We start from the raw sequence: 13,086 nt of genomic DNA on the forward strand, positions 1-13,086 counted from the left end.
GTTCCAATGGATGTTTATGAGCCTCTCCTTTAACCGAACCGCAAGCCATCGTATTGAAGGCCCACTAGTAGCTAATCTACTTGACGCATCTAGGCCTAAGTAACCAGCGATCGAGGCCAGATGGATAGATCAGACTGCGGGGGGAGGAAGACAGCGTGAGTTGCCTGATTAGGTGTCCTGCAGCCTGCGGGTGTTCCCTAGCGTAGGTACCTACCTGCCCGTCTGGTAGAATGGATAATATAGGTGCCTTCCAGTTCTTTAAATGCAGTTTCTGTCCCACGGCTCTATGGCTTCAATAGCCTACCTACCTTTGTATAATATTTTCTTTGCCTAGGTAGGTTAGGGGTTTCTCGCTAATATGCACCTGGGCCGACAACTGTTGGGGCTCAGCCTCAGCATCAACACCCTTACCACCGCAGCACTGGTAACCGAACCCGGCGACGTCGCTGTCATACCATCGTGGAACATCCAGTCGAGCGAGAAGGCCGGTGCGGACTTGGAAACGTTATCCTTCCCTGGTGTTGACACTACCACGTGGCACCAAGTTGGCGTCTCTCGCTGCACTCTTCTGGGCTGTCTTATAGAAGCTGGCGTCTACCGCGAGGACGGACTATTCTTTTCCAATGCCCTGGAGAAGTTCAACTCGAGCCAATTCAAGGTCCCCTGGATCTACCGACAGGAGTTCACTCTCGACCCCCCCGAGCCAGGCAGGCATTACCAAGTCGTAACACACGGGATCACCTCTCGGGCCGATATCTATGTAAATGGCCAGGAGATCGCGAACAGCAAGGTCCAGGCAGGCGCCTACGTCGGGAATTCTTACGATGTCACGCAGCTCGCAAAGGAGACGAATGCAATAGCCGTACGAGTATACCCTACGGATTACAATTACGATTTTGCTCTGGGCTTCGTAGGTAAGCAGGTACCTAGACACACGCGCATCACCTCACTAAGAAGCTAACCCTCCAGACTGGAACCCATACCCCGGCGACCAGGGCACCGGCGTATGGCGCAATATAGAAATCAAGCAGACGGGGCAGTTCACACTATCGCCGCTCCGGATCACCACACAGACGAGTCTCCCAGTCGAGCATTCCAGTGCACTCATCAGCTTAAAAACGACGGTGACGAACTTGGAGGACACCGAAGCGACGGTGGAGCTAACGGCCACCATATCTCTCAACGGGGGCGAGAAAAGCTACGTGTTCCACGGAACGGTCGCGATACCTCCGTCCGAATCAAGGGAAGTGGCGCTGTCGACGGCGATAAACGAACCCGAGATCTGGTGGCCAAAGCAGTGGGGCGAGCAGCCCCTGTACACGGGTCAGTTATTGGCAACCACCACCAACGGAACCGTTTCGGACAAGGTAGAACAGACTTTTGGTATACGCCAGGTGACCTCAGAACTGAACGAGCATAACGACACGGTGTTCTACGTCAACGGGTACCCCTTCCAAGTCATCGGGGCGGGCTACTCCGCGGACATGTTTCTACGCTGGGTAAGGAAATACAATGCAATGAACGAGACATGAAGATACGGTGTAGCAGGCTTGCTGACGAGACCACTTAGGACAGTGCAAAATTCACCTCGCAAGCCGCGCTCATGCTCGACCTGGGCCTCAACACAGTCCGGCTCGAGGGCAAAAACGAGCAGCCGGAACTCTACGAGATCGCGGACCGCCTCGGGTTGATGGTGTTGGCGGGCTGGGAGTGCTGCGACAAGTGGGAGGCGTGGACGTACAACGAGGACCTCGCCGTCAAGGCCGAGTGGACGGACGCCGACTACGGGATCGCGAACCGCAGCATGTACCACGAGGCGGTCATGCAGCAGGCCCACCCGAGCATGCTGGGCCAGCTGGTCGGCAGCGACTACTGGCCCGACGACAAGGCGGCCGAGATGTACTACTACTCGCTGAAAGCTGGGGACTGGCAGGCGCCCATCATCGCCTCGGCCTCCGAGCGCGGGTATCCCAAGGTCCTGGGACCCTCGGGGCTGAAGATGGCGGGGCCGTACGACTGGGTGCCGCCCAACTACTGGTACGACGTCGAGCCGGCGACGTCGGCGGAGCGCTTCGGCGCCGCGTTTGGGTTCGGGTCTGAGCTCGGTGCTGGCGTGGGCACGCCCGAGCTAGGCAGTCTGCAGAAGTTCCTCTCGGAGGCCGATCTCGAGGATCTCTGGAAAAGCCCGAACAAGGGGCTGTACCACATGTCGACGAACGTGTCCTCGTTCTACAACCGCAAGATCTACAACGCCGCGCTGTGGAAGCGCTACGGAGCGCCGTCGTCGTTGGAGGACTACCTGTTCAAGGCGCAGATCATGGATTACGAGGCGACGCGAGCGCAGTTTGAGGGGTTCTCGGCGCTGTGGAGCGCGGAGAGGCCGGCGACGGGGCTGGTTTACTGGATGCTGAATAATGCGTGGCCGAGCTTGCACTGGAACCTGTTCGACTACTACCTGCACCCCGCAGGATCGTACTTTGGCGCGAAGGTGGGCGCGCGTATCGAGCACGTGGCGTACAACTACCGATCGCGGGCTGTCCATCTGATCAACCACTCGCTGTACCGAAAGGGGCCGAGAACGGTGGCAGTGGATGTCATTGACAAGAACGGCAAGGCGATCTACCACACCAGCGATGATATAGACACAGAGCCGAACACCAGCCAAGAAATCATAGATCTCTCAGCAACCGTCACCAAACTCACGGGTACCGCTTTCTTACGTCTCGTCCTCTCGGACGACCAAGGCGCCGTGCTTAGCCGCAACGTGTACTGGCTCACCAACACCGTCGACACGCTCGACTGGGAGAACTCGGACTGGTTCTACACGCCCGTGACGGCGTACGTCGACTTTACGGCGCTGAACACCCTGCCCGCTGCCAACGTCTCCGCCACGACCCCGACGCTGTCGCTGCCGAAGCGGGGGGCCAAGACCAAGACCAAGGTCGTGCTCGAGAACCACTCCGCCGTCCCGGCGTTCTTCGTCAGGCTCGATTTACTTGATAAGGATGGCGAGTACGTTTTGCCGGTGTTCTGGTCCGATAACTATGTTACCTTGTGGCCAAGGGAGAGAGTTGAGCTGTTTGTGGAGGGGGAGGGCGCGGTGAGTGTAAGGGTTGGTGGGAAGAATCTGAGACGAACGGAGGTGGCTTTGGAAAGTTGAGCCGCTGCAAAGGAATCCATTGTGTACATAGGTACAGCTAGTTTACCTCTTGTATCTTTAATTTGAATACTGCTATGTAAAAATATGAGTATGACTCTTAGATTTTTGCTGCCCCTTTTGGAGGATTGACCAGATGTATTTTGGGCCTCGTCTTGTTTATCTCTATTTCTTCACATTAGCTATTGGCATTCGAGTTTTGAGGCAAGAAGATCAATTAGAGATGTTTTCCTGGCTTGCGATCTAAATGACTCAATTGTCTTAGTAGGTAGGTTAGTTTATGCAAATCTATAGCAACATCGCAGCTTCAAAACACCAAAATTCAGATGAGCCAACCCGACGCACCACACCAAAAAAAATATTTCACAGATTCTTCGCAAACACCCAATCGATCTGCACACAATCACCGACCACAAACTCCGCCTCCCCGACCTTCACGTACCCCTGCCTCTGATACAGCCGGTGCGCATTCGGGTGGTTTTCCCACACCGTCAGCCACACCACCTTGAAGCCCTCTGCCCTCGCCGCATCCTCGACGGCCGCGATGAGCTTGCTCCCGATCCCCTTCCCGTGCGCCGCAGTGTCGACGTAGAGCCGGCAGAACTCGGCGTGCGACGCGGCCTCCGCTGCCGGTAGGTTCGGGTCGCTGACGCCGCGCGCAAACTGCACGAACCCGCGCACGGCACCGGCGTCGTCGCGCGCGACGAATATGCTGGTCCGGTTTTTCTCTGCGTTCAGGATCTCGGCCTCGATGGCGGCTGGGGAGTATGCCGAGGCGAGGTAGTTGGCGATGTCTTTTTGCGGGGCGGAGTGCCCGAAGGTCGCAGTGAAGGTGTTGGTGCCGACCAGGGATATCGCTGCGGCATCGGATAGCGTGGCGTCGCTGATGGTTACTTTGAACTCTGGCTTGGGGGCTGCTGGGTCTGAGGGTACAGAGGCGGATGCGACTTTTGCGGCCATTGTGCTGTTGGGTAGTAAAATATAAAGACCCCTAACTAAGTGAATAGTGAATAATGATTGGAATTTGCTATAAATATGAGGACTGAGTAAGGAGCTCGGAAGGGGGGGGGACGACTTATAAGGTACAATTATTAGCCAGTAGATAGGTACCCAGGTAAGGTTACACAATCTATCCCGATTCCCGTCTCTGTACTAGAGTCTGTACTACAGTACATGTAATGTACTATGACACCTTGGCTGCAGGATTACATGTACGCCCTTCCGTCCAATTGCCCAATCAGGCAAGTAAGATCAATTTTAGTGGCTGTCGTAAGTAAGTTGATCCCGGAACCTAGTCTACCTAAGTATGGACCAATCATAGTGCATCGTTGAAACTATAGCCAACTATATCGTGATTCGTGAACTTGGTTTCTTGGAACGGGAGTATAAGATATAAGTTGATGATTTTTCTCCAGTAGGTATTGTGTTATCAATTAGTTAGTATATCTGGTTGTCAGCTATACTTTTGTGACATATACATGATCTTTGCCGTACTGACGATATAAACTTTTTTAATGAAAACCTCACCTCACTTCTCACTCGAATCTATAGAAATTCGAAAGTGGTCTAGAACATTACTACCTACTAGGTAGGTATATAGACTGGACTTGGTATGGTAAAGTAGATCAGCATGTAAAATCCTCTTCAGCTTTCTTATCCCTAGTACGTACCTAGGTAGACAATGGGACATTTCACATAGGTTATATAATAGTGGTCATCGCCATAATTCCATAGTTGCGTGTAAAAATGGAGATCTTCCACTGGGTAGTCTTCTTATTTGGTTTCGTATCATCCTCTCCACTAGATAGTGAATTACAAGAATCACACGGATACAGCTTAAGACTATTATTAAGGAGAAAAGTATACAGTTCCATATAGGTACAATAGGATTGTTGTTCATTATTCTGCTGTCACCACCTGTTACGTATCTAGGTAACAATGTAGGTAGGTTAGGGCTTGCTCTAGCACACCAACGTACCAAAGTAGGCTGTGACAAGCACATTACTACCAAACTCGTGCCTAGGTACCTAGTACCTAGGCATATATATAACGAGGAAGGAAGGAAGGAAGGAACGCTCTTTATATTTGTGATTAGGATGGGGAACATTTATGAGGCTCCCTGCTGTAGAATGCTGGGTACATAATGGGTACCGTGAGTGACAGCAAGAAAGCAGCGAGTTAGGACGTGGGACATGTACTTATTAGTACCTGTTACTGATTCTTTACCTTTATTCACATAAGATGGTACCTAGTAGGTCTGTGATCGAATAGCAGGAACCCCCTACCGTACTATCCATACTGTAGACCTTTAAGTCACCGCTTGACCTAATTTGGATGGAAATAACGCCGCAGTTTCCCTCGATGTGGTTTAGCGTCAGCTGTAGAATGGAGCCTTTACGGCTGGTATCAGGCTGGCAAGTAGCAGGAGCACTTCACCCCCTGCCTATTATGGACGGCACCATAGCTGGTGATGGCAGAATCAGCCCAGCACTTGCCCAAAATACCTAAGAAGTGGAACCTTTCAGGCTGATTAAATGACTTGTGTGAGTCCATTTTAGGGCATATATGTCCCAAAAGGGGCACTCACTCTAGAGTACATTCCGCACGTTGGAAACTGATGTAGTTGCCAAAACCATAGGATCAGTCACGCACCTGCCTACCTTTCAGGTTTTCTATATAAAGAATCTACTTTTTCGCTTGAAATTTCAAGAAACCCTTCTTTTCCCACACACATATCTCAATTTATAAATATCTCCTTCACCCACTGCCCCACTGGTCTTTAGCCCAGTATTCCTTTCACTTTCAATATCAGGCGCCGAGTAGTAAGCTCGTCGTTCACCTTTCTACTTACCACTACCCAAACATTGACGTTTTTGCGTTCATTTACATTCACTACGCGTCGGTTTTATTGACCTTCATCAACACACATTCCCCGCCGCCTCACTTTATTTTCCCTACTTCACACAAGAGCCACGCTGCTCCTGTTCGCGATGGAGTCTATCAGCGTTGACAAGTTGTTAACCCTGGAATTGGGACCCAAGCATTTCCCTAAGTTCAAGAGCATACGTCGCAGTCTCATGTGGATGATATTCACGGTATGTAACTTCTATCAACCGCCCACCAACTCCTTCCTGTTGTTCCATTTCAACGTTCTTCTGAAAAACCACTCTTGGGCTCATCAAAGCATGTCTAACCTTCGCTGTCCATAACAGGCGGCTGAAGAGCAGCCTCGCTACATCATGTGCCGTGGAACTGAGGTCATCATTCGCCAGAAGCCATCCGTGCTTACCCAAGTCTGTCGTATGTCACGATATATTGCTCTCAAGCGCGGCCGCTTCTTTGAGCTTGGTGACGGCGAGATTACCTGGTTTCGCCCAGCAACTGACATCTTCCTGTGGGACGGTGTCCATGTCAACGGGGCATTCGCCGATTGTAAGTCTAAACGTCTCATATTCCTGTCTTATTCTACTCCCCAAAGCCCTTTCTATTGTATCTGAGTATTACCTGTACTCCCTTCTTCAAGTTCCTATGGATATACGATACAAAGTAGGCAGCCATAGCTAACGAGAGTTATATTTAGTGGGAGAATTGGCCCCATTTTTGAGGCATATGACCATTCCTCACGAAATCTATGAGGATGGTGCGCTGGCCTACAACATGCTTGCGGCGGTCATCGGCCCTCGCAACCTTATCAGCCTGGCCACCGTCTACATCGACATGGCAGATACGCCCACCTTCGTCGACCACTTGGACCCTGTCCTCAAGTCCAAGTTATTCAACAACAACTCTGTTACTTGCACCAGCCTTCGCGTCGCCGACACCGCCGACGCTGCCACCAATATGATCGAGCCTGCCCTCAGCAGCGAGGTCATCGCTCGCATGAAAGAACTCGGTACCGTCTCGAGCGTGGCTCGAGAGACATTCCAGAGTCATTTTGTTGATGCCAGTCCCTTGTGGTGCATCACAACATGCGCCAGCATTCCAGAGATCGGAGGCCAAATAGATGCCTTCGAAAACCATACCCTGATGCACCCGACTGGTGTGACCTGGTGGAGCTGGATCGAAGATCGTGCTCCGAAATTCGTACCAACTCACATCTTCGCTGACATCACTGACCACGAGATAGTCGATGAAGATCCCTAGATAGTCGAGGGGGTCAATTGGAAGTACGTGGGCAGGTAGCAATTGACAATGGGTTTTCTGGTAGCTTGGTAGTTAACGATGGGAAGGATAGTTCGGGTTTCATATTAGCTGTATCATTGCAGACACTTGGCCATGCGGCCGTCTCAATGTTTTTTTTCTTTTTCTGTTTCTCTCATGAGATTCTCTGGCTAGGTCGAAGGGGCAAATCATGTACCAGTTGCTGTGTCCAATTATCTGCACATACACGCGAAGAGCTATGAAAACTACTACCCAGATTGTACTTTAGTAGTTAGCACTCAAGAAACGTCATTTCCTATGTAACCCTTAAGGAATACTTTTCAAGTAAAGACTTACTCTCTAATTAAGTAGTAGGCATCTGTGCTATGTCGACCATTACTTGTCTGTATTACCTAGGCACCTGAGTTATAGTAGTTAATAGCAGGTACCTAAGTGTGATTACATATGTAGGTAGTAACATAAAAAGCACACCTATAATACTGTGAATAGAATCAACATTCAATTGGAAACCAATCCCACATGTCCAACGAAGCCCCTTACCTAGTTTAACCCTAACCCTAACCCTGCCCCATAAACATACTACCTTCATATAACTATTCATAACTAGCCCCTCCCCCCTCCCCCCTCCCCCTACGTAATCGCCAAACCCTAACTTAACCGCAATCCAGCAGCGATCTCCCCCAAGCAACAACTAACCTACCTACCTACCTACCTACCTACCAACCACAAATCACCAACTACATAATTACCAAACTGCCAACCTAGGGTAACTACCTACCTAACCAAAGTAAAACCATAAAAACCACTCAAACAAGCTATAGGTATGTACATACTTAGTACCCAGTACCCAACGCAGGCAGAAGCGCCTCCAAATAAATAATTACAAGGGGGCTAACTACTGTTGAAAAAAAAAAAAAAAAAAAAAGGCAGGGGGGGGGGGCCGCAATGCCGAGCTTGAGGGGTGAGCGAGAGAGATACATACATAGTTACCTATACTACTACTATAGAGCAGCATACCCGGTTCCCGGCGAAACCAAGACTACATATATGTCAATCATTCCACCGAACGAGAAGGAGGTATTAACTAACCTACCTAGTTAGTTAGTTAGTTAGTTAGTTAGTTAGTCGGCAAACGGTAAAAAACAAAAAAAGGCCTTTATTCAACTTAACCTTAGGTGCTTGGTACCTAGCAAGTCATGGCATGGCATTGGGTTCCCGCTCCCGCCGTGTGGCCCAAGAATTCGAATCCTTTTCGTCCGTTGGTTTGGTCCGTTTGTCGAGCCCCCTCGTAGGCAGCCAACCAGAGCTTCGCAATAGCTGATTGCGCAGGCGTATACTATAGTATAGCCGTGGTGCGATGCGATGCGATGCGCTGCGCTGCAACTATGACTGATGTGCGCTATACCCACGATACATTAGGTAGGTGTCTGGTAGTTTATTTATACCCAAGCTGGACTTAGGCTTGCAGCTTGTGACTCACGATGACTTGGTTCTTGCCATGAGGCTCTATGTAACCTACGTAACCTACGCGCTGTGCCCGGCCTGTAACATAACTCGGTATATTCCTCAATGTTGTGGCTACTATTAGAAAAGAGCGTGGTAATGTGCACACTGCCCAGGTGATCTATCAGCCTAACCTATCAGGTATGAACGTGTATGGCATTTAATTCCATGTTATACTACAATATTCTATCCGACAACGGAGAACCTCGCATATATTCCGACTGACTCGCTAATGTAGGACTATCCCTTGGCTTGCGAGCACCGAATGCGAATGCGACGTTGGCGATCCCACGATAGCGGCATACTGAGCACAAGGCATTTACCCAGGAATTTCGTCGATACCTTTGACATGGATTTCCGGCCTTGCGTTCATTTTCCTTCTGAGGGCACTGCTAGCCGGATATACTACCGATTATATGAGCACAGTGACACGATTTGGGCGCAGTTTCGTAAAAGGGGCTTTTGAACTCACAAGCTCTCCTTAATCGATTTGTCCCTCCTAATGGCTGCAGTGATACTAAGCCATGCCACTACAGAAAACGAGTCAGCGAAACTACTAGGAGCTTTGTTAAAGACACTGGGTAAGGTGGAGAGTAAGTTGTATGTGTAAAAAACATAGCTTAGAGTGATAAAAACAGATGCGAATGCCGTCGGCAGAAACAAAAGGAGCTTACTAACCGGATCAACTCTCATGTGATCCTCCCAAAAGGTCTTCCGAGCCAGGTTCCAACTATCCTGCTTAGGGATCACCAGTTCCGCGATGGGCTGCCATGGATATTTCTTCTCATCCCAAACAGTCCCGGAGTACTCAACTGATTGTTCGTCTAGGTTCTCAAGTAGCTGTACTTCAAATAAGAACGCGGCATCGTGATTGAAGTGGAATTCTCTAAGCCATCGATGAAGGACATCCTGGCCATCTTCCGGTTTGACCGTCAAATTTGAAAGTTCACACTGCGTCTCCGTCGATGGGATGAGCCTGAACTTCATAACGAAGTTCCCGAAACGGTAGGGGCTTTGCGAGTACCATTGCAAAGACTCGAGATGATAATTTGGAACATTGTCTCGAGAAAGCTGAAGCCTACTGTCTTGCCGCTCCTTCAAGTGCTTATACAGCTCTGGCTTATCATGACCATATGTGAGACGCATCTCCAAGATTTCTCTGGCAGTTTTCGCATCGGCGAGCTCTGTCACCGGGGTACTATTAAATTCAATATCCTGAGTGGGATCGTCTCCGCCAGCGTCGAACATTTCCCCCTTTACATTGAATATTTTCATAGCGAATCCCCGCGGCTGAGGTATACGGTCCTGTCGGGTATGTTAGTCTGATTTCAGATCCTCGGGCTCTGAAGCACTTGCATCTATACCTGGATCTCCTGGCTCCGAACTGTAGCGACAAGCGACAGGATATTCACCGGCCTCCCTAAAAAGCTCAGATTGTTTTAGGTGCCATGGTAGATCCCCTGGTACCACGAGTTTGCCTTTGATGATACCTTGAGTTCTCGCGTGGGTACCGCCATAACAATGTCGTGCCTTGTCGTATTGACGCTGCTGCATCTCGTTAACTAATGTGATCACAGCCTTCATGTCTTCTTCTTCGTGCGGTGGGAAAACTTCCACATTCGCCGCGTCCCAGGCAACATACTTCCGGACCGACAAGTCTGCCCATTGGCTCGAAGACAGCGCCATAATCCCGTTTGTAGTTGTAAATGGCTTATATATAATCGACTATGCCATCAAATACCTTCTTACGTTGTATAAGAGGCGCTATTGATAATGAAAAAATATGGTTAGCCCGACGTGAAGTCGTGACGTACCACATACGATATGGGCTTATGCCGTCATAACAGCTCGCATCCGACGCAGTTCAGCCAGACTCCAAACTTTAATCAAGCTTTGAGCAAAGTGCTTTTGGTAATTCTGGTGATTCATTGTGTGTACTAGTCATCCTGGACATGTCTGGGGATGCCTGGTGGTAGTAGTAACAATGACAGTAACAGTAATAGCAGCCTTGGGGGTAAATCGCGCTATGCGAATTACGAGTCAATTCATCGCAAATCGTGGGGAGAAAGGTGCAACACCAATATTCTCGAGAGTGGACCCTACGATACCTGAGTACAGATGGTGATTCTCCCTGGTAGATGTATTTCCTTCTATTTGCGGACGTTGCGCCTGGGTATTTGAACAAGATACCTAACCTAGTAGTCGTTGGATCTACATCCATCTCCGAAGGCCAAAGGTGCGAATTTCAGAAATGGCGTTTTACTAATTGCGGCATGCCTCGGCGGGAACTGCACAAGACAATGAAGAGACTTATCCTCAACTTGACTTAATGCCTGCCCATTCCAGCAGCCACTATTCACACCAATATGAGGGTTCCATGTGAGACTTGATAACATGTAGAAGAGGGTGCTAGGAATCAAGAACGGTGGAGTCTTGTTTCGAAACCCAATCTTCTTTGTCAGGTATCCCGCACCTATGCACAGTTTGGCACAGGGTAGCGGTAGTCGAGAGTAGTCAAGGCTGGGCTCCGTCATTTTCAAGCTCGTGGTCTTGCATTGCTGATCAGGGCATATGTCGTCCTGCTGATCGCTGCAACCTTCGATTCCTCATTGGAGAAATCCACCTATGCAGCCACCTGGTACCTATGTACGCGGCATTCTGTAATCCTTCACGATACTACTATTAGTATATATCAAAAGATTCCAATCGTGTTCGGTAGACTTTGGCTAAGCTTGGCGGCAGATCGACTAGCTTAAGTAGAAGAACCGAAATGAGAACGAGGCTCTCGATAGATTTCCACTTTTCGAAGTGAGCTAGAAGGATAACAGACTCAATAATAAGCTTGGATGTGAAGATCCGATCTTCGTGAACTGCCTAACACGAGAACTCTTACTTCCCGTAACCGCACGACGTTACGAACTGGATCTAGATGTGTTGCCTTCTTACTCCAGAGGTTGCGGGTTGGGTGTGTCGATCCGATTACTGTCAGCTTTGAGACCAGCTACACTTACCTGCATGGCCTAATACTTTTTGTGACGATAGCCTCGCGGCCTAAAACCCCCCTAGGTTACATACACACATACGGCCAACGATATGCCTACGGACATAACCGTTGCCTGGCCTTGAAATTGATAGCCTTAGGCATTTCCGGAATGGCCCGCCGTCTGAAAAAGCAAGTCAGCGGAGTGTGTTAATATGCCTTACCACAAGTCAAGCCAAGCCCCGCTCACTATGGCGCGGTCTATATGAGCCGACGAGAGGCAACAGTTGATGCTGCACGTGGCAGGTCGCAGACCTAAGGAGGCCCCTCGTGATATATTTTTGGGGGGGACATATAACTAGAGGCGAGAATGCTCCGAGAAAGCAGCATGGCCCCAACGACCGACGATCTCCCATACTAAACTTGGAGGAGAGGATGCCTGGCTTCCAGGTGTCTGATTGGCCGGACACGTCGGACACGTCGGGCAACTATCGCGAAAGAATAAGATCGGCAATTTGTGAGAGCGTCCTGTCGGTGAAGTGTGTCTGTCTTCCTGTTTCGACGAGAAGATGCTCGAATACCCGTGATGCAGCATAAGTTACTATGTAGTATAGCGTACATGTTGTATAAACGGACTAACGGGTGGAGGAGCTGCGTATTATGGATTGCTTATATGGAGCAGTTCTTCTCTTGATTATATTTATATATTATATTTAGATTTTTAGCTGATAACAACTAAGCCGTTGAATTTGACGGGCGGTATTACGTGGTGACCTGTACGTAACACACATGGCAACATTGACCACAGTAACCATTGTAGGCGACGGGCGTTGGAGGAAGGGAGGGAGGGAGAGAGAGTAGGAAGGGATTACTAGACAGACTGTACTGGATGTAGGATGATGGTCTTTCAGGTATGTAGTAGAACAAGGTGAGGCTTGCAGGTCTTTGCAGGTCTTTGCAGGTCATTGGGAAGAAAGCGGGCACAAATCAGCGAAAAGTGTAATTGGATAGCGGAGTACTTTATCGGGTACATGTATGTATAATTGATTATGGTCATGTATATGTCCATGTATATCTAGGTACTTTGATACTGGATCCTTACGGTGGCACATATATAAATATGTAGAACAATACATTTAGCAACATTTAACTAACTAGCACCACTTTAGCTTGAACAGTGAGGGTTCAACGTTGGTTTACTGCATGTATAGCATGTATACCTAGGGTATGTATGTACATATATGTATGTATGTATGTACAAGCAGGTAGGCCTGCACTTCAATGC

The 13,086-nt window shown here is 49.3% G+C and overlaps 4 protein-coding genes across 4 annotated transcripts; 2 read left to right on the top strand and 2 right to left on the bottom strand.

Moving 5' to 3' along the window:
- The first annotated feature begins 189 nt into the window (after nt 1–189).
- On the top strand, nt 190–3,262 carry GGS25DRAFT_4703 (glycoside hydrolase family 2 protein). The gene is made up of 3 exons (XM_049259227.1): nt 190–914; nt 970–1,499; nt 1,571–3,262. The coding sequence occupies exons 1-3, from the start codon at nt 359–361 to the stop codon at nt 3,158–3,160; spliced, it is 2,676 nt and encodes an 891-aa protein (XP_049120900.1). The 5' UTR covers nt 190–358; the 3' UTR covers nt 3,161–3,262.
- A 98-nt stretch (nt 3,263–3,360) lies between these two features.
- GGS25DRAFT_467724 (acyl-CoA N-acyltransferase) lies at nt 3,361–4,253 on the bottom strand. Its single transcript, XM_049259028.1, has one exon. The coding sequence runs from the start codon at nt 4,115–4,117 to the stop codon at nt 3,521–3,523; it is 597 nt and encodes a 198-aa protein (XP_049120901.1). The 5' UTR covers nt 4,118–4,253; the 3' UTR covers nt 3,361–3,520.
- A 1,894-nt stretch (nt 4,254–6,147) lies between these two features.
- On the top strand, nt 6,148–7,300 carry GGS25DRAFT_526781 (uncharacterized protein; the record flags this gene model as incomplete). Its single annotated transcript, XM_049265037.1, has 3 exons — nt 6,148–6,252; nt 6,370–6,589; nt 6,738–7,300. The coding sequence occupies 3 exons, from the start codon at nt 6,148–6,150 to the stop codon at nt 7,298–7,300; spliced, it is 888 nt and encodes a 295-aa protein (XP_049120902.1).
- A 1,544-nt stretch (nt 7,301–8,844) lies between these two features.
- GGS25DRAFT_4735 (catalase-like domain-containing protein) lies at nt 8,845–10,761 on the bottom strand. The gene is made up of 4 exons (XM_049259540.1): nt 10,178–10,761; nt 9,500–10,126; nt 9,294–9,351; nt 8,845–9,226 (listed from the first exon to the last, which is right to left on the bottom strand). The coding sequence occupies exons 1-4, from the start codon at nt 10,505–10,507 to the stop codon at nt 9,141–9,143; spliced, it is 1,101 nt and encodes a 366-aa protein (XP_049120903.1). The 5' UTR covers nt 10,508–10,761; the 3' UTR covers nt 8,845–9,140.
- Nucleotides 10,762–13,086: the final 2,325 nt, after the last annotated feature.

Source organism: Hypoxylon fragiforme (assembly GCF_022984875.1).
Source record: "Hypoxylon fragiforme strain CBS 206.31 chromosome Unknown GGS25scaffold_1, whole genome shotgun sequence".
NCBI lineage: Eukaryota > Fungi > Ascomycota > Sordariomycetes > Xylariales > Hypoxylaceae > Hypoxylon > Hypoxylon fragiforme.